This window comes from Lepidothrix coronata, unplaced genomic scaffold (genome assembly GCF_001604755.1).
Source record: "Lepidothrix coronata isolate B3197 unplaced genomic scaffold, Lepidothrix_coronata-1.0 Scaffold30, whole genome shotgun sequence".
NCBI classification, from domain to species: Eukaryota; Metazoa; Chordata; class Aves; order Passeriformes; family Pipridae; genus Lepidothrix; species Lepidothrix coronata.
The window spans coordinates 9,851-37,603 of NW_016690210.1; the positions used below are offsets into that span (position 1 = coordinate 9,851).

The 27,753-nt window shown below is 43.8% G+C and overlaps 1 protein-coding gene across 1 annotated transcript in view; it reads right to left on the minus strand.

The window, feature by feature from the left end:
• Window positions 1-5,353: 5,353 nt before the first annotated feature.
• The window catches only part of PCP4 (Purkinje cell protein 4), a 50,164-nt gene continuing 27,764 nt past the window's right edge, over window positions 5,354-27,753 (minus strand). Inside the window, exon 3 of the mRNA XM_017811019.1 lies at window positions 5,354-6,160. Coding sequence (XP_017666508.1) covers window positions 6,033-6,160 — 128 coding nt within the window. The 3' untranslated portion in view covers window positions 5,354-6,032. The remainder of the gene's footprint in view (window positions 6,161-27,753) is intronic.

A 27,753-nucleotide genomic window follows, 5' to 3' on the forward strand; every position in this document is an offset into this window, starting at 1 on the left:
AAGTCATTGAAACCTTTTCTAGGCTTCCAAAAAAGGTTGATTTAGAGATCATTGAAGCCTCTGCACCTGACTGTAATTATTTAGTGATAGAAAATGGGAAAGCACAAAAAAAAAAAATTGAACCAATTACAATTCTCGACTGATTTGAAGGACAAAGAGCTACAGAAAAAGACATTTTCCTGGATTTCTGTATCTTCCCAGTGTTGCAGAGGTGCAGGAGGGGTATAAAATTAAGAAGGGTGTTTTACATCCACTGAAACGTCTCGCAGAAAAAAAAGGGGGGAAATCCTGACTAGCCAGAGAGAGACCTCAGAGAGGCTCCATATTCATGGGAAATGATGTTCTGACTATGAGCCAACAAAATAATGCTGTCACAAAATGCCAAAAGCCATGTAAATTTGTGGTAAGGGGATCATCACTCGTAAAATAGTGGAGATAATTATTCTGCTGTGCTTGGCACTGGTTCCATTTCATTTGGATGGCTGCATTTCATCTCAGGCACACAGATAAATTGGCAGAGTTCAAAGGAGAATAACAAAAAATAATGAAAAGGGTTGAAAAGGAGACCTACAAGATAAGATTAGGGAAACTGGGTATAGCTGGACTGGAACAAATTAATCTAAATGGCACGAGGGAGGATTTAGGTTTTAAGTACAAACCAACCTTTATAGCTTTAAGAAAAGTTCAGCCATGGAACAAGCTGCCAAGGAAGGTTTTAGCCTCACCATCACTAGAGATACTAAAAGGCAGGAGACCATCTGTCAGGGAGAGTTTAGGGATTAAAAGAACAGGGGAAAAAAAACCACTGCCACAATTTAAGAGTTGAGCTAAATAACCCATTCGTGACTAGGCTTTACTGGATTAGGAATGGCATGGCTTCTCTTTTTAGGGTGTGTTCCTCAATCTTTTCACTGTGAAGATTGTCTTGATCACATAAACCAACACAAGTGAATTCTGCTCATTTCAGATTGAGAAGGATATTTGCATTTAAATACTTCCAGGAGAGAGATGTCTAAATATTAACTTAATCATATTGATAGTACACTCTCCTCTTTTTCCCATCAAGCTTTGAAGATGTGTATGAAAAAAGAATCATAAAATCATAAAATATCCTGAGTTGGGAGGGACCCACGAGGATCATACAAGTGCAACCCTTGGCCCTGTCCAGGACACCCCAGCAATCCCCCCCTGTCCCTCAGAGCATTGTCCAAATGCTCCTGGAGCTCTGGCAGCCTTGGGGCCGTGCCCACTGCCCTGGGGAGCCTGGTCAGTGCCCACCACTGGATGAGGAATCCAGAATATTTAATTTAGACTAAAACATAATGAAAACCTGGGGTTTGCCATGTCCCTCAGTATTGCAAGTAAACCACAGACCAGCCCAGGCCTGTCCAGTGACCTGGGGCTTGTGGTACCACATTCAGAAAGATTTCAGGCCAGATCAAAAACAGAGTGGTAAAATCATGGCACTGAGATGTTGCCGGAGACAGAGCATCTCTTGCAGCCTCACAGCAAACTGCTGACTGTCAGGAGACACCTCAGGAAGCTTCTGCTGCTGCAAGGCTTCTGCCAGACTGTGGGTCTTCAGGAAATGTGGGCCATGGGCAGGGCAGAGAAACCCCAGCTGTGGGCAGGGGCAGTCAGGGCTGTCAGTGCCCTCATGGCCCTGAGATGACCTTCCTCTCCTCGTGGGTCTCAGGGAGCCTTCTGTAAGGAGCAAAGAACGGGGCTTTTCATGTAGAAAGCAAATTGTCACCTCACTTTCCAACGTCCCTCTCTTCAGGTGATTTTTAAGGACGTTGCACAGCTCAGCTGTTGGAATCCCACTGGTGACATCCAAGTGCTTGTGAGAACTGGACACGCCATCCCACATCCTTGTCCCTTAACCACCTGTTTTTCTGCAACAGGACCTGACCCTCTGTTCCCACAGCTCTCAGCTTCTCCAAGGGGCATTCGTGGGAGTCCTGTTGAAACTTCCTGAAAATCCAGGTGTCCCTGGGTTACCATGACCCACCTGTTTATTCCAGCAGCAACCACCAGCAGATTTGTGAATCCCAGCTGCTCTCAGGCTGGCCTTGGTGTATTACAGCTGTGTTACATCACATCACAGTTTCTCTCAAGCCTCCTAATGAAGCTGCTTTGTGTAAATCTCTAAATACTGCTAGAGTCCTTTCTAAATAATGTTTCTAAAATATGTTATTAATTTCCCATGGAATTAGGGCCACTGTGAGCAACGGGTTGAACGAGGGCAGCTGCTGTGGATCTGACATCATTCACCAGACATGGGTGAACCTCATGCAGTCCTGCTGATCTGTTATTACTAAGATTGGATATTAGGAAGAAATTCTTGGCTGTGCAGGTGGTGAGGCCCTGGCACAGGTTGCCCAGAGAAGCTGTGGCTGCCCCTGGATCCCTGGAAGTGTCCAAGGCCAAGTTGGGCAAGGCTTGGAGCAACCTGGTCAAGTGGAAGATGTCCCTGCCCATGGCAGGGGTTGGAACTGGATGATTTTTAAGGTCCCTTCCAACACACACCATTCTATGGCTTGATTCTATGACTCTTTGATTTTGGCAGGTTGCTCCAAACTCTGTTTGACTGACACTTCAGCTCACCAACAAATTCCTCAGGTTGATGCATTGCAAAAAAAGGCCCCTCTTGTGGGAACCTCTGCTCTGAGCATTGATCCAAGACTCATTTCTACTTTCTGTAAGACCTCCACTTCCCCCCATCCCCCACAGGTTATCTGTGGCTTGCTTTTCTGTGTTTAGCTTGATAGACTTCCCATTCTTTGCTGTTTTCCTCGTGTGGGCATTCCTGTGCTTTTTGATGGCTTTTCTTTACTTCTAATAGTCTCCTCTGTGTTTACTTCCCCAGGTTATTTTACAGTCCAGGCAACGATGTGAACTAAGGATTTGAAAGGCTCGGGCAATTGTTCTGATCACTCAGCTGTAGGTTATTCTCTTTTGGGATAATCTGACAGTAATTTGGAGCAGCAGCAACATGGATGTGTCTGGGGAGGCTGTGGGTGTCTGTGGTGGGAGCCATAACCCTGTTTCCTGCAAAATCTACTGCTCTGTATAATATTTTATGCTACCACAGGAACTTTTGGTTTATCAGCACAGATATCCACTTAATTTAAATCCTCCTTTCCATGACTTGGTTACTCAGGCAGTAGCAGTGAATTGCAGAGCTCAGTGAGTGTCTGGTAGTTGAAAGACCCTGGAATGTATAAGTGTCCTCCTTTACCCCTCCTGGTTGAATCAAACTCCTTTTCTTACCTCAGCAAAACCCAGATAGGTCTTTGAAAAGTATGAGTGAGTGGTAAGAAAGGAAATTAACAGCAATTAATATGGACAAAGGATCAACGAAAAGCAAGTCTCGGGAGCGAGAAAGCTCTCCTGGGAATTATGAACTGAATCTGTGGTGCAAACACATTTACATTAGAAGGAAATTGTCTGACAGGGGCAACCACAACGAGTCTAAATTTCATGTGCCAGTTCACCATTTCCTCATTATGTTTCTCTGTGTATTAAGGCTGTATCTGTAAGATGCACTCTGAACTTCACAATGAAGGACAGCCCTGCTGCTGAGCGAGCCATAATTCATTTACTCACAGCCCCTGTTGCTGTGCCTCAATAATGCAATCATTTTCTTTGTGTCCCAACCATATGATTATTCCTGTTGTGTAGGAAATTTAAGTCCAAGGAGTGTCAGATCAAATATAAAAGCCTAGTGCTTACCCATAGTTTTTATTCAATTAAGTAGCCATTACAGAGCTCATGCTGTTTCAAATGACATAATGCAGAACACAAATGCAGTTTTTTTTACCACAAATATATGTTCATCTAAACAAAATGGCACCAACACAATCCAAACCCATTACAATTTTTAAATTATTATGCTAAGGCAGTTATTATATGGTGAGCAGTCGCTGTGAAAGACAAGAGGGTGTAACTGGGGCCTCCACAAACCACACTTTGAGCACAGCAGCAGCGTTATTGGAGGTTTATTTGGGGAGTTCTTAGAGGCAGAGAAACAGTGCTGCTAAGAAAAATATGCTCCTAGAATGAAAACACTGAGCTGCAGCTTGGAGAACTCTGATTTTGCAGGGGATGAGTGGGTAGGTTGTGTGGGGCCAGGACCTGGCACAGACAGAGGTGCCACAGGCAGGGTCTAGGCAGCATTTACCTATTTAAGCCCAAACTAGATTCTAAAAAGCCCCTTCCATTCTCACCCAGGATTAAGCTGTGCTTATTAAGCACCTCACATGTCATCTCTGCGTGTGCCTTCTGCATCATCCACAGGACCCATGAGGCTTCCTCTGCTCAGCATCCCTGGGGGCTCCTCATAGCCAGCAAAGGGCCAGAGCTCTTGGCACCCACCACCAGCTCTGGGCTCCTCACTAAACTCTTGCCCAGCACCACAAGTGCCTTAACCTGCATAAGGCTGAGGGCCTTCCCTCTGCATCCCTCAAGCATTCCCATAGGAAGCCAATGCCACTGCCATGAGATCCTTCCTTTCCCTCTATTCCTACCCCTGGGTTGTAGCTCCCTGTTTAAATGAAGGGACTAATGAGGCACTTGTCCCTCGCCCTGGTGATCAGAACCCTCTGGTAGGAGATGGGAGAGGATGAAAAGAATCCCTCTGGGCAAAGCTGGGAGTGACACCTGAAGGAGTCCCAGCTCCAGGCTGTTCCCTGAGAGGCTGGCAGGCTGTCACCACCCAGCACTCCTGCCTCTGCCAGCCTGGAGGTGAAGCTCACTCTGCCTCCTTGGAACCGCTGCAAACACCAGCCCTTCAAAAAAATGCTTCTCATTTCCCTAGGGACGAAGATGCCTCCTGGAACCCCTAAATCTGCTGATGGAGGATGAGATTTTTAATCTTTTTTTTAACCATCTCTGTGTAGTGCATGTCCCACTTTAATCTAAGCAGCTCCTTTTTCTGAGTACAAGGTACTTGATTAAATCTTTTCCAAACCTTCCATATGGGCAGCCAATTCCTAATCAGGTCTGAAGGCAAACAAGATCCTTACTTGATCTGAAACTGGTCTGTTGCTGTTTTACAACAGGGAGGAAACAGAAGCATTTCCCAATTTAAGACATGTTGTGGCTGCTTCTTGTTAATCACAAGCTGGGCTAACACAGTGATAAATTAAGGGGTTCATAGTTGATACAGAATAGTGCAAATGGAGACAGGTAGTTTGTTATGATTTACTCCTCAAGGACTGAAAATAATATGAAAAGAGAGAGATGGCATAGAAACAGTTACTGATTATCTCAAGACTGAAAAGCTGCATCAAAACCAGAGTTTAGAGAGTCAGTTTCTATTTTTATTAAAAAAAAAAATCAAACCCCAAACTTCCAAAGGTGTTTTGTGTTCGGTTTATTAATTTTTTTCCGTAACAGTCAACGTGGTCCAAGCTGGGTAACTCTGAATGTCATCATGCAAAGAGGAAGGACAGGGACAATCTCCCCACTTAAAACCCCTTTTATTGACATAACTGCAAGACAACAATAAAGTGCTCACTGCTTCCTACGCCCCCTCCCCTCGCGCCAGCTTCTGCCTGCAACTTTTTGCTTCCAGCTCATTAGGAGAAAGTAATTTTATTGTCACATTTGGCTGGCAGCTGGAGTTCTCCAAATGAGGTAAGCAGCGCTCTCATCCCTCAGCACAAACCCTGCAACATACGGCGCTCTCACGTCTCCGAGCTTTACGTGAGGAGGGAAAGAGGCATCTGGGCCGGGCTCATTTGTAACGCTGCACTTGCTGGATTAATATGAAAAGACAGATGAAGGCAGACGCTTTAATTACTTCACCCTAACTTTTTTTATTACAACATCGAGTAAAATGGTGAGTTACAGAGGGGAAAATGGGCGTGAAACACCTGGGATGAAGTCACACACAAGCTCATGGGTCGTTATCTGCCGACGGGGGTTTTAAATATCGATCATTTTCTGTACATGCATCTTTGTGTTATTTCTGGTTTTCTTGATAAATCATTTCGGGGTTGCTTTGTTTTCACGCTGTGAGGTAGCTACTAGGACTGGGACCCCGCTTTTTTCTTCTGGAATTTTCTGAACTGGGACTGTATCGCCACGGCCGCCCGCTCTGTCTCTGGAGCATCCATGTCTATGTCAAATTCCTCTTGGACCTTCTTTTGCCCATCTGCTCAGGGAAAACAGAAGAAAACGTCAACAGTTTTTTCAAAGAGTGATGATGCCCTTTTGTCCTTCACAGACACAGCCACGACGATGAGGAGCACATTCAGGCTGAAAAATGGAACCAGTTTTGTCAGACACAGCTGATCAAATCCCCCACCCCTGCCAACGTGACAGCCTGTGGGTGGTTGGGCGTTGAGGAGTGGCATCCAAATGGTGCTCAGCACTCACCCAGCATCACCTCTGAGCACAGAATCACAGGATCTGCTGAGTTGGAAGGGACCCACAAGGATCATCAAGTCCAACCCTTAGCCCTGCACAGGACCATTCCCAATAGTCACACCAGCAAGTCCCACTTCTGCCTGGGGAGCTAAAAGTGAGGGGAAGAGAGAAGGTAGAACTTAAAGGTCTTTTCCAACCTAAATGATCCTTTGATTCCATGTTTACTCTAAAAAAAAGGCAGCTTAAAATATTTTAATGTAGGGATTAAGGCCGTGTTTCTACCGCACCTCCCACATCAGAGGAAGAGATAATATTTCCTAAGGCTAATTTCCAACCTTTTCACTTGTTTCCTGCCTCATCCCTTTCAACACTTACCGCTCTTCCCCTTTGAATCATTTATGTCCAATCTCTCCACCACTGTGCTGCTTCCCTCACTTCTCTCCAGGCTCTGTTGTTGCCTTTCATCCTCAAACCTTGGCTCTTTGCCTTCCTTTATTCCCAGTCCTCAGCTTTTCCTTCAGCTGCATTCGGCCTCCACGTGGACAACCCAGCTGACTTTGCTGAATTTTTTGCCTCACCCACCTACATGTTAAAAGTGCAGCCCTGGGAAAATTCCTGCCCTCATTGGGAAGATAACCCTAAACTGCCTGGACTCAGGAAGTGAGAACACATGTTCGCTCCACTAACCTCGTCACACCACCGAGTTTCTCTTCTCCATAAACTTGTTTGTTAAACTCACTTATGTAACTGTTGTATCCCAATCCTGCAGCGAACGTCATTCCAGGAGTCTGCAGACAGCTCTTCTTGGAGCAACTGGGGGAAATCACCCATTTTGAACCACTTTGCTTTTTATTCTTGACATTAGCACCCCCAGGATGCTCATCCCCAGGTATTGGTAATGCAAACGAAAGGAAACACTTTCAATGTGCTATTAAAATGAAAAAAAAACTTATTCCCATTGTCTCTCTCCTTCACACTAAAAACCAAGGACACCATTCCATGATTCTAGCATGAGGTCTTGCAGTATTTTGTGACTTTACTTCTTGTACTTCCTCAGAACTCAATTTTTGTGTCTATTTTCTATGACCACTCTAAGCTGAGCAAATTTTTAAAGGGAATGTTCTGCAATATTCCAGACTGATTTTATTTTAACTGCAACAACCAAACAAATGCAGCTATGTTACCATCAGAGAAATACTGGCTTAATATTTTGTTTTACTTAGAACATTTGAGAAGAAAGATGAAAATGTAAGAAGAAAGGGAAAGTCTGGATGAGGAGAACAGCTTGAGAGCTCACAAAAACTTTAATTATACAGTAAAATAAAAAGCTAAGTTACCAAAACAAAGATTTTTATGGAAGAAAAATCAATGCCACAAACATTACATCACACTTCTACAGCCATTTAATCCAAGAATCTGCATGATTTGTGCAACTATTCAAGCAACACAAACACCTTAAGCACAGAAATACAATTATTGGGGTTTTTTTCATGGGGAAAGGGATGTGAAGGTCGGATGTGATACAGCCAAGGAGAAATCTGAACTGATTTTGGTTTGGTATTTATGGGTTAAAAGCAATTTAACAGTAGAAAATAAAAGCTGGGTTTGTGCATCGATTTTAGCCTTTCATTATATAAATTCCTGTCCTTTGGAAATGTCAATAGGGAAAACCAGACGGGTGGATGAGCAGACACAATTGGTTTCGTAGCTCTTGATGAAATCTGGCTTGTACAACTCATTCCCTATTACAGCCAACTCTCAGCACTATGTTAACTTGCAATAGTGACTCAGCAATCTCATGTTAAGATCTTACAGACTTAAGGAAATCCAGCATTCAGGATATTTTTTTTTCTCTAAAATTTTCAGGCCAGTTAAATCTCTTGCTTGCTGTGAATCACCATCACTGCCTTAAAATCAGTTGTACTACAATAATTCACAGTACCTGGAGATAACAATAATAATTTATGACGTCTTAAGACCTGACTTCCTTTTTTATTTTTTTTTGACCCACTTCTGTTGAAATCAAAGCCAAAATTCCCTATGATCTCCTTCTGGATTTCTCTTTTTCCCATCCCTACGGAGAAATGGTAGGATGAGAAGTTTTCAGCCGTGACTTAGACTTGTGATTAAGAAATTAGAAGTGTTCAAAAGGGCCAAGACATTTATATGAGTAATGAAAAATTCATCATTAGCAGATGGTATAGAAATATATAAACAATGATTACACATATATGCCTAATTTACATTATAAAATGACATGTATATAACCTGTATATAATGTATGATGACACACCTGTATTTTCTTTCTCCCCATGCCCACCTTTCCCTTTTTCTTACACATGTATAAATGTATAATATATACATGTATAAACAGTACATCCACATTTGAGTATATAGAGAAAATATATGAATGTGTGTATGTAATTACACAGATAAATTTCCTTAAAGAGTTTTAAGTCCTGCGTTAAAACTGAAAACAGCTGGATGGAGTATTTCCTAAATTTTGGGAGTGGATTTTCTTGGAGTTCTCCCCAAAACATTTCCTATTGATGGCTGTCACAACACAGATACTTTAACAGATGGATTGTCAGTCTGGAGAGAAAAATTCAGGGATGTGCCAACTTGGGCTTTGTCTAAAGGAAAAAGATCTCAGTTTTTACCTTGAGTTGCTTTACTAAAAGCAGCCCAGTGATTTAAAATATATCACAGCCTGCTAATTACACTGTGTCTTACTGGCTGGTTATGGTTAGTCACTGTCTCCCTCTCTCAGCTCTCCCTTCACAAGCTTGGAAGTGATCTAAAGACACAGGGAATTCTCAATCTCAGCAGCCCAGAGCACAGGTAAACCCTGGCACACCCTTGACCCCCGGACGTGCTTTTTTCATTCCTACTGGTGGGGCCAAAAATTCTATCTGACAACAAACAACCTTTTTCTAAGCTACCTTTGCGTGGCAATAAAGGTAAATCTGGATTCCCTCCCCATCCACACACACTTCTGTTGATATCTACACTTCCTGGACTATGTGTAGACTCCTTCCACATGGATTTATGAGGATCCCTGGACTACCACAGACCTACATGAGGATACTGTGAGGACTAAGAGTGTTGTCAGTAGACTCAAACTCACAATCTGCTTGTGGTTTGTGGGATTTAGAAATAAAACAGGGTTGATAAGCACTGATCTGCACTTCCCACTTTCTGAGGGGATCTGGTTTCATTAGCACCATAATAAACAAACCCCTCTAACCTTTCCCACCACACTCAGCTATTCCAAGGTTTTCCCTGAAAGATTTCTTTATACTTAGTCCAAATTCCTTCTCTTAGACTCCCACTCTTCTGAACACGCCATGACAAACCAGGGGAGTCATTCTGTGTCCCTGCTGGGTTCTGGTCACTGCCAACAGGGATGGTGAACAGAACAGTCATGGCTTGGCCATAACAAAAGTCTGGTAATCCAACGAGTTTTCCAAAATCATGTGTTTAACATGGACTGACCCTGTCCATGTGTCCATTTAGGCAAAACTGTTCAGTGGTGGAACAAACCCCCCGGAGCACAACGTCAACTGCTTGATGAGTCCCACCATGACAAGGAACCCCCCAGCCTGGTGCTGCAGGACTAAAATCTGAGACAACCTGCAGGGTGAAGGTTCTACTTCACCACATGCCACAGTCATCCCAGCAGGAGAGCCTGAAAAAAAAAAAACTAATTAGCTGTTTTCCAAGTCTACCATCATTTCACATCGTTGCAACTGAAAAAAGATCTATGTGTTCCATTTCCAGATGAAACATTAGAATTCTGTCCCTGTAATCTACAACAGCACCTCATAATCCATTGCAAGCACTGGATGGATAATGAAGCTGAAGGAAAACAATAAAATCTTGCACACAAATCTACCCATCAAACTCTGAAGAAATGTGGTGCAAGTATAATTATTCACAAATGTGCCTTCAGCTATTTCTTTCATTTACTTTTCAACTAGAAAGTAAAATGAGTTGTGACAACACAGGGAGAAGAAAACATTGCTTATTCCATATGTGGCAAAAGTCTAAAGCAAAAAGTCTTTTTTGTGACTGCTAAACTCAGCCTGAACAGACCAGTTCATGGAAGGGCAGAAGCTGGTGAGGTGGACTGGGCAGAAAAGGGGATTCCAACTTTATCCTAAGAATTTCTCCATCCTCCAGATGAAGAGATTCTCAGGATGAAGAATTTTATCCTAAGAAGATAAAAGAGAGATTTTTTTGTCACGTTCTGGAAAACCATTCAGCACGAAAAATTGCACGGGCTGGAGCCTCTAACTGGCATTTCATGTGTTAAGTGCCACCTTCCACCCCTGCTCACGTCCAACAGGAATTACAGGATCATAGTGAAGATGGAATATACTCATAAAACTACTGCATTTTTCAGGGGCTAAACTGCAGCGCTTGGAAAAAAAGATTAAATGAAGTGTGGGACAGAATCACAGCGCCCCATAACATGCCAGAAGCGGTATTTTGCCTCAGGCAGGATCATTACCTCCCACTGCTCCAAAGATTTCTCAAGCTGTGACAATCTTTATGCTGCTCTGATCCCAAGCTATTACACCAGCCCGTCCAATGAGGCAGAACAGTCCCTAATTAAAGAGGACCAAAATGGGCAGAAATCTCACGGATGTCGACATTCGTGTGGAGCATTATCTTTATCTTTATGTGATGGGAAGAGTCATTTTGTCTGACTAGACTCCACAAAGCAACCAGCCAGCTAGAGAAAACATATGGGTGCTTGGATGTGTGGAGGCCACACTTAACTCCTTAAAAGTAACAGTTTTAAAAGCCAAGAGTTCATGTGGCCGCTCTTCCCCCTGTGTATTTAACTGAGGAAGGAAAAAGAGGGGCTCATCTTTTAGGGGAGTTATAGAGTCACAGAATGGCCTGTGTTGGAAAGGACCTTAAAGATCACCCAGTCCCATCCCCCTGCCATGGGCAGGGACACCTTCCACTAGCCCAGGTTGCTCCAAGCCCCCTCCAACCTGGCCTGGGACACTTCCAGGGATGGGGCAGACAGAGCTTCTCTGGACAACCCGTGCCAGGGCCTCACTACACTCACAGCCAAGAATTTATTCATATTATCTAATCTAACCTTACTCTCTGTCAGTTTGAAGCCATTCCCCCTTCTCCTGTCACTCCAGGCCCTTGCAAATAGTCTCTTTCCATCTTTTTTGTTGGCTCCTTCAGGTCCTGGAAGGCCACAATCAGGTCCTCCCAAAGCTTCTCTTCTCCAGGCTGAACAATTCCAGCTCTCCCAGCCTTTCCTCCCAGCAGAGCTGCTCCAGCCCTCTGATCATCTTGGTGCCTGCTCTGGACTCTCTCCAGCAGCTCCATGTCCTTGCTGGGCTGTTCCCCAGGGCTGGAGGCAGCTCTGCAGGGGGGTCTCACCTGACGGGGCAGAGGGGCAGAATCCTCTCCCTTGCCCTGCTGCCCACACTGCTTTTAATGCAGCCCAGGACCAATCCAACCCTTTCCATCTGCAAGATGACATAAAATAACACCATAACAGACCTTATGGCTGAAGAAAGGAGACAGCCAACCTCTCAATAAGGCTCTCCAGTCTCTGAGAACGAGAAGGTCCCCCCTGAGCCTCCTTTTCTCCAGGCTGAGCTCCCCCAGCTCCCTCAGCCCCTCCTGCTGCTCCAGCCCCTTCCCCAGCTCCGTTCCCTTCCCTGCACATGCTCCAGCCCCTCCGTGTCTCTCTTCCATGAGGGCCCAGAACTGGACACAGCACTCAAGGAGCCTCACCAGCGCCCAGAGGGACAATCACTGCCCTGGTCCTGCTGCCCACACAATTTTTGATACAGGCCAGGATGCCATCAGCCTTTTTGGCCACAAATGTTCATCCACTTCATTATTAAGGACAGAATTTTTCCCTAATTAGCTTAGGAATAACAATAATTTTCCTTCCTGCTCACGAAAAGTGAAGCGGGGTGAGATACTCCTTTTGTGACCGGGATGATCCTTGTGGGTTCCTTCCAACTCAGAATATTCTGTGACTACATCACTACAGGTTTTCGTGTTTCTTCACCTCACAACGAACTCAGACATTCAAGAGCCCCCTTCCAAAGTCAAAAGCTGCCAGTTCTGTTGGAGTCTCAGGAGGTTGGCACTTGATGGTGGGGAGTTCAGGGTTTATAGATGGGGTTTTGTTTTTCATGTTAGGTTATTGGAAGGTGCTGACTGCTGGGGAAGTGTAATGTCCAAATGGGAACCATCTCTGAAGCTGAAGAACAACCCCTGGAGCTCAGCAGTCTCCTGTGACTTCAAAAGCTTTGTGTGAAAGGAAATAAAGGTTATCATTAATTATCAGATTAAATGTAACAGCTATTTTTATCTGAACTACACCAACTGGCCCCATAACGTCACTCAAAGCAAGGCAGAAATAATTAATGTCTTTTGATTCAACTGTAAATTACAATTTGGGATAAAGCAGATGACCTTATTAGGCAACTAGAATTCTTTATTTTTCGAACTGACCTTTACTTTCAGAATACAGTGTTGTTATCTCGAATTTCAAAAATTAGTTTTGCTGTAAAAAATACTGGTCGTTCTTTTATGATTTTAAAAATGTTACTTCAGCATGAGGCTTTTGAAGTGTCTGATTAATCCTTTTTTTTTTTCCTAGTTGTAATAATGTTCTGCAGTCGCTGTTCAAGAGCAGCAACATTATTTCTGACATAAGATAAACGAAGTAGCACGGAATTAAGTACATGGGGGTAACACAATGGAACAGAAAGGAATAGCAATAAAATTCAGGTTACAAAAATTGCATTTTCAACTAATTTGTAGCCAACTACAGATGAATTGATTTTGCTCAACAATTAATGCAGAGACAAATATTGTTTTTCTTTGAAGGCTAATACTATTAAGTAATCATTCCTCATCTTCAAAATAATTAATGTGTCACTGACAGCCTTTTAAAATGGCTTTCAAATGCATAACTGATGCTTGGATAGGTATGTATTTGTTCATGGAGATCTATGAAGTGTCCTGGGAATGAAACTAGAGAGGCCATAATTCACATCCTCACACGGAGATCAAACTTCATGGAAGTTTAACTAGGAATAAATAATAAATATAAATAATGAAATGGCCATCTCAGCTGTACAATCTCATCTCTTAGTGTTGGACTGACTGGTAAATTCCACAGAAGCCTCTGAGATCTAAAAGGAAGCGGAGCTGGGGACCAAGTCAGGTCCCTCTGTCCCTGCAGAACGATGCCCCACCAGCAGGGATAACACCCTTAGCCCTGACTCCTCTCCTCCAGCACAGAATGCCAAGATCCTCCTCACAAATCCAGCCCAAAGCTGTTGGAGCTGCACCCATCCTGCACCCACACGTGATCCCCAACATGCCGGCCGAGTTTTAACTGGGAATTACAGTGATGTGGTTTTAATTTCCTCCACAGTTTCCAGTTTCCTCACTTCCCAGTAAACACTGTGCCTTTAAAGAGCTTCGCTGTGGAGGGAGCTGCATTTCAGCAGTGCATGAAGCAACCACCCTCTCGACTCGCTCGTCAGCTGCTTGATTAATATATGATCACTTATTTCCCTATTATGGAAGCATTCAGGCACTTGGAGCTGTAGCTGGGAGCCCTAGTGCGGTTACAAATGCACAACAATAAATTCTTTCCCCTCCACCACCCCTCAGTGCCATGACCTTTGCAAAAGTGTCTTCAGCAGGAACGTTTAAAATAAAAACAGGAGGACTTCCTCAAGGCTACCCCTGCGGCAGCACATCATGCGAGGCCACGGCACGGCTCAGGCACCATCCACAGCTTCCCTAAGCATGGGATACTCACTGGTATGGCTGGGACTGTTCCAGACACCCTCTGCCAGGCTACTGTGCTCACACAGCATGGCCGGGACCCCACCTGGCAGGTAGGGTGGATGAGAACACCTTGGGGTCTTGAGGGAAAGAGAGTTTAGCCCTTTGGATGCTGCACCACTTTGCATTGAAGCCAGAGAAAAGGCTCTAAGTCCGTTGTTGTTTTTTTTATTCTAAGAGAGATGTTGCCTCCAGCACTTCAAAACACTTTGTGGCTCTACACTGCAAGAGAACTGGTGTAAAATGAGTTGGCACTCACTATTAATTGTGGGATGACCAACAGGGAAATGCAAAAGAGAGGTGTTCGTCTTCCAGCATCTTGACCTGCATAACAGCTTTGCTTTCCAGGAATGCTCCCTCACCCCACCACCCCCCTGCAGTTTGTAAGAGCAGTCAGGGAATCAGCTCAGAGAAATGACAGCAATCAAAATATGCCACACAGAAGTGGCAGAAAAGGGGGCTCAAAGCCCAAAGTGACACGAGCTGGGGAAGAAGGCACAGGTTACAGAGGAAAACCTGTCAGTCACAAAAAGGAGAGGAGTCAATCAGAAGGACGTTTAGCAAGAGCATGTAGTGACAGCACAAGGGGGGAATGGTTTCAAACCGAAAGAAAGTAGGTTTAGATCAGATATTAGGAAAAAATTCTTCCCTGTGAGGGTGGTGAGGCCCTGGCACAGGTTGGCCAGAGAAGCTGTGGCTGCCCCATCCCTGGAAGTGTTCAAAGCCAGGCTGGATGGAGCTCTGTGCAACCTGGTCTAGTGGAATGTGTTCCTGCCCATGGCAGGGGGTTGGAATGAGATGAGCTTTAAGGTCCCTTCCAACCCAGGTCATTCTGTGATTCTATGAAGAGCAGCACGGTATGGAGTCAGAAGATGTTTCTCTCCACACACAAAATAAAGACAATGATGAGGAAGATTTTGCTCTGCTCACCTTCAAAGTGGAAGATAAGGGCAGTTCCAGGAGTGATTGTACACCAACAGATCTCAGTTAGCAACTCATGAGAGGCTATTTGAAGTTTCCACGGTAACTTTAATAAAAACTGTTACATGAGCACTTGGAAAGTCACAGTGAGAAAAATACCCTCCTCTTGTGAAATCCGTCACCAGGTTTTAATCACAATTTTTTTTAATTATACATTTGGAGGTGGACAGCATAAGATACAGAAACTGAGCTTTGCCATTTGATACCACATTCTTAAGCAAAGGAGTTGTTACAGAGAAATTCTTCCCTGTGAGGGTGGTGAGAAACAGTAACAGGTTGCCCAGAGAAGCTGTAGATTCCCCATCCCTGGAAGTGTCCAAGGCCAGGTTGGACAGGGCTTGGAGGAACCTGGGCTAGTGGAAGATGTCCCTGCCCATGGCAGGGAGTTGGAACTGGATCATCTTTAAAGCCTCTTCCAACCCAAACCATTCTATGATTTTATGATTCTATTTCAGTATCTTCTGTGCCTTGTAAATAAGATTATCAGCAAGAAGCATTCACTTTACGGCACAGATTAAATGCAAGAGACAAACAACTTAAATAATGGCCAAAAAGCACAACTTCTATTTGCAAAAAGGGGGGCACTGCTCCCAGCTGGTAATGGGCTAATTAATTTGGCAGAATCCCGCCATGAAAAATCCACCTTTTTAATACAGGTATTTACCACATGTTTTTAACATCCTGCACTACCTGCCAGCTCTGGGATGCTTGGGGAGGCAGTTGAGCAATTATCAAAGATAGAAGTGGGGCTTTTAGGATTAAAAAATGCCCAAGGAAGTATTTGGAATCCATTAGGGACAGAGCAGAATTGTCACAGGGCACAGCACAGGCTGAGCTGAACAATCGTGCTCCGAGAGATTCTTTTAGGAGTGCACTTGGCAAAGGAAATTTTGTCACCCCTCCGTAAAACCAAACCAAACACAAGAGATGTGATGGATAGAAACCCGAGACTTCTGCAGCAGATCCAAGATAGTCCAGTCACAGTCTAAGCAAAACCCAGGATACTCTGATAGGCATGGATTTACCATGAAACCTGGCCTGCCAGAAGGTCTCACATGCTCCTGCCTCAACGGGCTTTGTAACTTCTGCTCCAGCATCCACGAGTTCAACCAGAGGGAGCGCTGGATCCAGGGGGTCTGCCCAGAAGTCTTACTGAATGTTCTGCAGAGTGACGTTTCCCCACCAAAGGGACAGAATTTTAACATCTCCTGGCTCTTGAAAGCAGTCACCCAGCTGTAGCTTTCCACCGTAGAGCAAAGGAATCCTGTGGCAGGAGGGATCTAGGAAATTTCCACTGTTTCCTTTCGCTTGGGCTGTTACCCAAACAGAATCATTAATTTGAGTTTACCCTGTCTCCACTGAGCGCAAAAAAAAGCCACATTCTATGTTTATTTCCCCTGCAGGCTGGTTTGCTTAACTTTCTTAGGAAGAGGGGAGGGGTTCCTCAGGAGAAAAGCAGGATAGCACTGAAACAGCAGTTCAGGGGAGATAAATTAAGATCCTGTGGCAATACAGCTCTGAAAGAGGATGAGAAGAAATTATATGCTGGAGGGTGTTGTCAGTATATTCCAGGCTTGTGCAAGAGCCACTTGGAAAACCACATTACATGTTGTGCAGAAGCTCATTAGGCTGGATATGTCAAAAATCAGATTCCAGATAAAAATCTCTGGCCAATTCCTAAGAAAAAATTGCTTAATCTAATTTAGAATCATTTAGGTTAGAAAAGATCCTTAGGACCATGAAGTCCAACAGCAAAAAAAAAAAAAAAACAAACAAACAAACTTGCAGGTTTGGAAATACTGGAGCTCAGCAGCAGCAAACTTGAGAAAGAATCCAATGGAGAAAAGCAGACACTGAGAGGGTGCAATTCATCTGACCTATTTTAGGCAGACTTTTTAGGACAGCACAGATCTCACCCTTCAATCCCCCTCCTATACTGGCTAGTTCTCAGGAGGACTAGTTCAGATGTAGATAATGATCCTTAACCAAATAAATGACATTTCATGAGCCTGAGTGGTGCCTGAGCTACACACTGCAGAATTTGGGATAAACACACTTATCTGCTGTTTCATGTGAAATTCCTTCTCATCTAATAAATTATTTAGCCCCTGTGAAAGGTACTACACTGAAACTGTAGCAGCTAAGAAGTCTTACTTTTGTTCAGGGAGGAAGAAAATAAAACAAAGGCAGGCATACCTTCTCACCCCACTCCATCCACGTGCTCCCATCCCACGGGATGGAGAAGGAGAGAACGGCTCACCTGCAGTAGAGGGTCAAAATGAACATTTGTTCCCTCTGCTGAGATGGCCAGGGAAGCTGCCAGTTGTGCAGCTGATCTGGACCCTCTCATGTTCCCTCGGGAGCTGATGGAACATTCTGCATAGATTTCTCTTTTTATAGATGTACAGTTGAACAGGCAAAAAACCCCCCATATCAGCACCTCTTGCCCTCCTTTCAACTCATTCCAAAGATAGTGAATTTTTGTGTATGTGTGTGTGCCTGAATGCCTTTAAATGTACATCAATAAGACTCCTTCTCTATCTCTAATAAGGGATTAGAGTTAACACCAAGACAAGCTGTATCAAATGCTTCACACGAACAAGCAGCCAAATGACAGTTTCTGTGAGAACTGTAATTGAATTCACAAGCTGCTGCAAACACCAAACCTCAGCTCTGCTATTTAGCTCACAGTGAGCCAGGGGATGGCTGCTGCCATCCTGAAGGGCTGGAGGTGCTCAAGGGAACCTTGTTGCACCCAGGAGGTGTCAAAGGCAGCCAGTACAGGTCTGCAGGACTGAGAATGAAGGAAAAAGAAAGAGGATGGGTGAGGCAGATGTGCTGGATGTACGTCTGTAGAAGACAAGAATCCTTTGAAAGGTACTCCTGGTCATGCTCCTCTTTGCTACCCAAGCCAAGGAAGGCTCACACTGACATGAGGCTGCACAGAAAGCCACAGTGAGCACCTCCAAGCACAGCTCTCCGTGTGCCTCCTATCCTTCCTCCCTGGGTCCTGGTGCAGCACCTCTGGGTAAGGAGGACAGGAGGCTTCTGCACTGGAATCTGAGCTGATGTGCCCTCAACAGAGAGCTCTGATTTCACAGGACAAGTAAACTCACATGTTCTTAAAATGCCGAAGCACCCAAGTCACTGCTCCATCATTCTGTAATGGAAGAGATACAATTCCATCCCACATCCCTGCCACCTTTTTTTCTTTCCCCTCCCCTACTGAAGGAACTGGTGCTGAGGTGAAGGTGACTGTTGGCTCTGAGACAGAACACGAGCACAGCTCTGCTCTTCCTCTCATTTCATCTCACAGAGTAATAGAAAAGACCTTACTGGCACACAGGACAATTCACAGTTTAGCATAAGGGAGTAAAAAGTGGCCATGAATAGATCCCATAAAAGAGGGGGGAATGAACCCAGAAGGGCAAGGTGTCCTTCTCAGCAGCTTGTTCATTACTTATAGGCAGTTACTGTATTGGAAGCCTGGAATTCTAACAAGTCAATACCAGAGCTCTGTGGGATTTCTCGTCCCTGACTTTAGTGTCTGTATTTATTGAGTGAGGACTGATGGTGTAGGGTAATGTAATTTTCCAAGCCTTTTCAAAGGAGCAGAGATTAATGAGCAAGGTCAGGCACCAAAGGCACTACACAGTACTTCAAATCCTGCTTCTACGTTGTGGGTTGTTTTTTTTTTTTTTGCCTTTTCCCCATCTCATAAAAAACCCAAAATTCCAAACTTTCTAGGTCCCAGGCACTGACTCAGCGACACCCTTTTGAACTTGCTGCTATTTCAGATGAAGGGTGGAGGGGCTGTTCTCCCCTAAGAGAGCAGTTACATGTTCTGACAAGCATCTGACAGGCATCTGACTAAAGTGTAGTTCATTAAGCCTGGCTTGCAGTGGGTTTATTCTCAGGTGTGTAGCAAGGAGAAGGAGTACCCACCTTTTTATAGCCTGTGTATTGATTAATCACACCCACACACCTTCTTATTTTTTTTAATGTGGGTAAAAGCAAGCATGTTTTTCCAATAAAGTCCCTGTGAAAGGAGAAAGCAGGTCCATATTCCAAGCTCTTCATCTACATCAGGAGGTTATGGAGCAGGGAAGTGAAAATGGTCTCATTATCCTGACAGATGGTGCACTTAACAAACCCACACAGTACAGTGAGGACACAAAGGAAGGTTGAACGTGCTCGAAGTGCAGCACATTTCTGAGCTGTCAGCAAAGTGGTGGCTGTGGGACCACACTGGCCCACCACCCAAGCTGCTTTCCAGTCCTCAGAGCTGTAACAAATCCTTTTTGGGGCATTATATTCCTTCTCCAGAAGGGACTGTTCTCCCTTTTCTCCCTCCCATCCACAACATCTCAGAAAGGAAACTCAGAAAGTGTTGGAATGGTTTAATTCTATAAATATATAAATTTTTTTATTTTTTTTTTAATGCAAACCCATGTTAAAACAAAACAAGAAACAAGCTTTATTAATGAGAGTTGTCTGGAAGAAAAGAGGGGTTCCTATTAATCTTATCTTGCTTTTCACCTGGTGCCTTTTAACAACTGCTATTTAAAATCAATTTTATCAGGAAGGGTGGGCATTGATCTAGCTAAGTGCTGCAATGGCAATTAGAAAGTTATTAAACCCAGTGCCAGCTAGTCTAATTGACATGAAAATCTAACTGAGGCCAGGGGATAAAAGCTTCCCTCCTGCTCCAGTTGCATGTTCATTGCACACATAAAGCTATCTTAAAAGAATATTAAGGTTGCAAAGTTGAACACGAAGAAGTTAATAAACGACAAACTAAAGTGACACTGCTGTGCAGAATTAACTGAATTCATTGCACAGAGGACTTTAATTCTTGACATTCCAACTTTCATGGCGTTAGGAGCATGTTGTCTCCTGGATTTAAAGCAAAGAAATACGCTCTGTTACAACATATGGGCACCCCCATGGCTCCTCAGCACGACTGCTTGGATCTGTTGGACCCACCACCTCTCTTTTTAATGAAGCAGCTGACAGTGGTGGGAGCTGTTGTCCTCTCCTTGACTCAGCAGGAAAGGGAACCAGTTGAACGTTTTGTTGGGGGGGTTCCTACAGCACAGGAGCAACGAGGCAGCGGAAGGTTTGGGCAGCAGGCTCAGGGGCTTCTTTGCCCACTGATGCCTCCAGATGTGGTGGGTGTTTCTGTTCCACCTCCCCTGCGTCAGCTCGGGTCCAGCCCCATCCCTTCCCCAGCCCGGATCGTCACCACGGTTCCCAGCAGCCCTCAGCAGTGCTGTTTCTTTATTTGGCTAGTCCTAGTCCCCAGAACTGCACCAGGCCATTCCCTAACCTCAGAATTCCAGCCCAGCCCGTTCCCACACTAGCTGACTCCTGGTCTCCTCCGGTTCTCACATCCCAGCTCATATTCCTCCCTCCCAGTCCCAGTTTCCACCCAAAAGTATCAAACCCTGCCCAATACTCCGTGGTTCCAGTTTCCTGATGAGACCTTCTGAACTCCTTTGTCATTCCATCCTTTGACCTCCCTGCTCCAGCTTCTGTGACCGTCTGGTTCCAAGCAAGGAGGTGCATTTCCTCCTAAACAATTGTGGTCTCTTGGGAACACAGAAGGGGCACCACAATTCCCTCAGCTTCAGTTCCTGACCAAAGCATCGCTTACAGAAGCATGAAGCAGCAATTCAGGAAAACCACGATTTCTTTAAGCCTTGCAGAGACAGTGTTGGTTTAATTTCCTTAGTGTTTACTATTTGGCTCAGTGATGTTAAGTTTTCATGGAAAAAACAAAATAAACTGCTTCCCTGAACTCACACAAACGTAAGACTTCGTCTTTCTAAACATTTATAACTTGGCCAGTTTTGCAACACAGAAAAGTCACATCCCAGATGGCAAATATAACATTTCTGCTCAAAATGACAAAGGCTCAAAGCAGTCAGAAGAAAAAAAGGCCACCAGAAATTGTTTTTAATTGCTAGATGTGTTAACATTTTGTGGGAGCCTCATTTTTGGAAACTACTGGAATGACTTTGCTGAACCCTTCCAAAATAGTTCTGCTTGAGGCAAGCAATCAAAATGACAAATTTCAGCCTGAGCAATTGGATTTTGGCAAGGTTGTATACAACTGAAAAGGGAGCTTTTAACCAGCAGAGTTCAGCAGCTGTTAATTGGCCTTGCCACCAATCCAGATTGCAATAAACAAAATAAATGTATGTAATACAAGTAGAAGAGTGTAAACTAAATGAAATAAAAGTTATGGATAGCTGGAAAATCTTTAAACAGGATCAAAACCAGAGGGTGAACGTTACTCTGCTGGTGTTTTGAGAGCTGCCAACGATTTCTTGAACATTTAAACCATGGGGAAAAAATAAAATTGAAAATAGTTGAGTCATTTAAAATGATTACTTGGAAGACAAAAAACCAATCAGAGCTCTCCCCTTATACATTCCGTGTTTGAGGACTTCTCCAGCACTTCACTCCGCTACTCCCTTTAAGAATTCTCCAGAAAACGTTTTCCTTTGTGTGAATTTAAACCCTGACGGGCACTTCTGAAGTTCTGCCTGGATTTCCAGACGTGTCAGGTTGTCAACAGAGCCGACACACACGGCTGAGCCACCTCAGGTCGTTCCTCCAGCCCGTTCTCTAATCTCCACAGATTCATTTTGCCTTCCCCTGTTTCTGAGGATTACGAGCCCCACGAGCTCACAAGGCGTGTCCAGAAGAAGGACAAAACAGTTTCATGTGTTTTCTCTGCACCAGGAAACACGAGCTGGGTTGGTGCAAGGAAGGGCTTAAGCTGGGACTTAAATCCCTCACCACAAGTGTGGGCACAGGCAGAGTGCAGAGGGTACAGCACACCCCACAACTGGCCCCTGTTGCATTAAAAAACCCACCTAATTGTCTTTATTGTTCAAATTTTAGATCTGAATGCAAACAGAATGAATTAAATATTCTTTTCTTCTCTTTCGCTCAGTAACCCCAGTGTTTACTCCTTCCTTCCAAGCTAATAGGACAGAGAGAGAACAACCAAAATCCTTTTTTTCCCAACGCCATTACAATAAAAACTGCTTTTTCTCTCTCTTAAATGTGTTTCTCTTCTTCCAGGTGTTTCTTTGCTGCTTACTCAGCTGTCTCTTGCTTAAATCTAATGTGGGAAACAGTAAATGTTTTGTGAGACTGGAGAGAAATGAGAGACTTTGGGTGAGGGTCAACAATGACTCCAAATTAGAGCCTTAGTCAGGAACCTTCTTTGGGTGAATAAATATAAATATATAAATAAAGTATACTCTTTATTAAAGTCCCAGATCAAACTTTGCCTGGGAAAATAAGAAGAGGGAAAAGTAGGCAGATATAGGGAAAAGGAGCACTTGACCTGGCTGGGCTGAAGCAACACAGGATTCTCTGGGGAGGGAGAAAGAAAGAGGAGTGAGGTGGGAGACAGTGAGAAAGCACGTGGGAGACAGTGAGAAAGCAACACAGAGGAGAATTTCCTTGAGGAAAAGATGAAAGGAAAACCTCTTTTCATGAAGACAGGGAAGAAAGTAAGGAATCACTGCCAGAATAGCTGCGGTGATGTGTTTTCTGCTGCTTACCTCAATCTGTGCAACCTCTTCTGACCAGCAAAAAACAGAACGTTTGGGGGTTTTTTAACCAAAAAAAACCCAAAAAACAGGCTTTCTCCTGAAACAAGTCACTTGGGGGAGCAGAACACCCCGGGGTATTTTTGAACTGCCTGAATTGAAAGTCTACATTGAGTTTTGGTTTTTCCTGGCACGCTTGGTCGAGCTTATCAAGTGTTTTGTCACATCCAGACAGCAGCACTTCCAACAACAAAAGGTATCCCTGACACTAGCAAAGGTTTCTGGCAGCTCTGGGCTGGATCACTCCCTATCTCAACAATTATTATAAATTTATAAAACAATATAAATATTATAATTTTATAAAACAATTATAAAGTCAACTGAAATTTTAAGTTCTGATAAACCAAAGTCAAGGCTTTACTCAGCCTTTTTTGCTGCTTGGCCAGAGACCTCACAACACAGCAGAATAAAAACAGCTGCTCTCTATCTCAGCTCAGGGTTAATGAGATGTTGGTTCCTATTCTGCAAGTTCAGTCAAGAAATTTGCCCCCAAATGTGTTTCATATACTACATAATCCTGCAGAAAACTACTTACAGCCACAGAAAATTACTGTAATGTCCAAAGAGTTGTGGGAAGCCTGAAACAAGGGCCAGATTTATGGGAGTTATAAAACCTTTCCATCCAAAGTTTCAAGTAAATTTGAATCTATTTATATTTTTGGAGAGGAAAACAATAACTTCTTAGTGATCTTGCATAGTACCCACTCCAAAAATAATGGCAGTTGTGGATGTGCTCACATTTAGGTTCATTAAAACCTGAAATTTAGAGTTGGAATTACAAGCTCACACAAACAGGTATATGGAGAGAAACTACAAAGAAGCACCAGTATCCCTTGATGCAGCTTTCTTCACTGGCTTTTTTTGCATGCATCATCCTCTACTGCAAAAAGATAAAGAATTAATAGAAGGAAAAAAATAAGTATTCTAATTCCAACTCACTCTGGACCTCAGCCAGTCCACCATGTAATAGCAAAATGCTAATGCTGGCTGCAGTAATCTTCTTAAGATGATGAAGAGAGACCAAAAACCTACACTAATTCTGCTGTGTCTGAGAACAGCCTCTAGACTGTGTTGTTCACAAAGTTTGCCTGTGGCATGGGAGGAATGGGGGGAAATTGCCAAAAAATTACATTTTCTTTTTGATGTTCTTCCATAATGGAATGGGTTTTTTTTAGCTGAGAGACCTCCAGAGGACTCCCATCTCATGACTTAGCCTTTTGATTTGTATTTCTGTGGTCCCTCGTTTAAAAAAACCCCATAAATACTTGAACAACAGTTGTGCCACTTTTCTCTGGCACGGGGGACGGTTCCAAAGAGGTGCAACAGCCACTGCAAAGCCCACCAAAACCTCCAAAACCTGGGCAGAACAGCTCCAAGTCCTGCACCTGGTCCCACTGGGCACAGGCCACAGGATTGTTTATGGATCATTACTCTCCACGTCTTCTTTCCACTGGAGTCTGGCAAAGCCATTTCTTTCTCTTTAATTTGACAGAGAAAGGAATTTATAAGGCAAAGGCTGGAGTTTGTCTGAGGAGAGACAAAGTGACTCATGACTGACTGGCAAAGCCCTCTGTGCCCTCTGCTGACAGCATCCATCACCCTGTGACAAAAAGGTCCAAACCCACACATTTCCATTTGTCTTCTTACTTTCTTGGCTTAAAAAAAAAAAAAAAAAAAAGAAAAGCCAGGAATGATTTTTTTTTTCCCCAGCTTCTCCTAGGCAAGCACACATCATTGCCTCCCAGAGGCAGAGTTCACAGGAGAGACATGGAGTTTAGTTATGAGGATTCACTGGAAAGGTCACCAAGAAATTTCTGCTGGTGAAACAATCCAGCTGTATGCTTTCTGGACACCATTAGGTGAGATCACAACACACACTGTCTGCTGGGAATTAGTTTGCTGCTGCCAGACCAAGAGGTGGCTGCTTCAGGACACCAAACAGCCTTGGGTCCAGCTGCCTCAGCCCTGTCTAGATGTCCTGCCCTAGGTGGGTTCTGCCCCCTGGTTATCTGAGGTGCAAAGGAGGTTATTTGATCCTCATCTGTGCTGTATGAACATGTGTAAGCCAGGATGGGAATATATACGTTGGATATTAGGAAGAAATTCTTTACAGAGAGAGTAATCAGCCATTGGAATGGGCTGCCCAGGGAGGGGGTGGATTCTCCGTCCCTGGAGGTGTTTAAGGTGAGACTGGATGTGGCATCAGTGCCATGGGCTGGGAACCACAGTGGGGTTGGATCAAGGGTTGGACTTGATGGTCTCAGAGGTCTTTTCCAACTCGTTTGATTCTGTGATTCCATGATTCTATGATTCTATGATATGTGCTCCACCATTCCCCAGGATGGGGCCCAACTATAACTGGAAGTCTGGAATTACATGTGTTTTCCTCAAAGGTACCACACCTGATAACCTATATTCAAGTCTGAAATCAGTCTGAGGCCAGGGGGGTAAATTTATCTTCACGCTTAATTAATCTCTCCACTCCTACCCCTCTGTTCAGCTGTAACACACAACAGAGAACCCAGCCCAGAATTTTCTCCATAGCTAATTCCTGCTGCCTGACAGAAACCCGGGTCAGAAACTCTCTGCAGTGTCCACAGGGACCATAAGCCAACTTTTAGGTGTCTATCAGCAGATCTGTAACTTAGATTAGAAACTGCAGAGCCACTGTTGGATTAGCACAGACACATAATGAATTCCAAAATCCCGCAGCAATGTATCGTGATTCTGGCAATTAGCCTGGATTTTAATTAGTTTGTGCTAATGAATATATTTGTACATGTCCATTTTTTTTTTTATTGGCAGCTTTTAGAGGAGTAATAAATTGGTCACTGTGGAGTGCCAGTGTTTCACTAAAACCTAAGAAATAATTAATGCTTTCTCCACCTAGAGTCAACCAGCAGTCTCAGGGGTTTTTAGGTATAAATTAGAATGAAAGATGAGATACTCAAAATACAGTCAGAGCACTCATTCATCAACTGTGATTAAATATTGTTACTGGGAGACCCTGGAGAAGTGCTGAGAGCTGAGTTCCAGTCTCTGGACTTCCCACATCATCTCCCAGGAGCTCCCAGAGCACCCTGCCCTGTTTTCCACTGTGACTCCTGAAATGCCTTTTCCATATCTAGTGCTATCCCTCATTCTTCTTTTCTTCAGAATTCTTCCTTGGAAAATATTTTTTCTCAGTCCTTCCTATTTGTAACTCACTGTGGGCTGGGGGAAAACTGAACCAACACCAAATGTGCTTGGCTAAAGCAAATGTTTCCATCAGATCCAGCATCCCAGCTAACAAAGACCTCAAGCCAGAAAATATTTGGATGGTTTCAAATCCATACTTTTTCAGAGAAAATGGCTGTGAGAGCTGGCACGAGGTAGGAGGATCAGCCAAATCTAAATAAGGATAGAGTTGTATAAGATAGATTTAAGGAGAAATTAAATGACCAGGTCCAAAACTGACATTCTGAAAAACCTTGTTGAGCATCCACTTAACTCCAGAGATAGTGCTCTAGATAGAAGTATTTTTATTTGTACTATTCTTTTTATTATATTTTATTTTTATTATTTATTATTAATTTTAGTATTACCCACAAATTCCTCAGCCTTGACAGAGCTGAGCAAATTAGAAGCCTAAATCAGATTAAGATCTACAAACACCAGGCTCTCCAGAGAAGCTCATTCTGACAAACATCATGTCACAAAAGACCACATTTTTCTGTTGACAACAAACAGATCTTTATGTCTCTCACACAAGTGCTCGCCCATAGAGCCAGACAAGAAGAATTTCAGCCCTAACCTGTAGAGAGGGACAGAGTTTAATATTATTATTATTATTAATATTATTAGGAGCTCTCTCTCAGCGTAGGAACCCAAGACACATGTGGGCTGACTTCGAGACACCCTTCTCTTCCCTTGCACGAACTACCAAAGCATTTTAAGATCCTGGAATCCACTCTAAGCACCAGGACTGAAGGTGAAGTGCTGCACTGGTTCCTGCTGCACCATCTAATTCCTTCCTCCAGCCTTAACTGCCTTTTGTTCTGGTCACTTGTTCAGCAAAGGAACCACATTTCCATCATGTCTGTAACACTCCTGCTGCTCTAAATTCTGGTGCCTGCTCACACAAGGGAGCTTGATAACACCAAATTACAAGCTAATTTTGGAGCACAGAGTTAAGTGCATGAAGACAGCTGTGTGCTGCAAATTAAAGTCTTAAAAACCTTCAGAAAAAAATGATTAATCATTTAGCAAATCACCAACAGACGAGGAACTCTTAAGTAGAGAAGTATTTTCGTTCCATTTACAGATCCAAGCTTTCTGGAAAACTAAACCAACAGAACAAAGCAAAAGCCTGTGGTGTGAAGTAAAGCAGACCGTGTGTGCAGTCAAAAGAAAAGTGATGTTTCCACAACAGTAAATCCTGGTAACCACTGTTGTGCATTGATTGTGTTCCTCTTTCATTTTTCACTTCCACTAAATTAACAAAAAACATGCTGCTCAGCCATATCCACCTCTTGTAGCCTTTTAATCATTTGTTGTGAATGTCTGGGAACACGTATAAATTGATCTCCAACTTGTTGAAATCAGCTCAGCTCCATGAAATTCCAACATAAATACTCCAGCTTATATATATGCCATTGACTCAACGGCCCCAAACCATCCTTGATGACATGGGGGCAGATTAACTTCAGAGGTAACTTTATAGGGTTTTTTTTTTTCCAGGGTTATCTAAGGACTGGCTTGACCCTGTGTCCTTCCTTTGGGTTGCTACCAGCACCAAAGCAGAGCTGAATTGCTCCTCCCAGGAGCATTGATGGCAGCAGGTTTTCCAATCCCTGCACATTTGTGGAAGGCAGCCAGCGCGTGTCAGCTCCGTGCCAGCCATGGAAATAGGGCTCCCTCTCCCCTGGTGCAC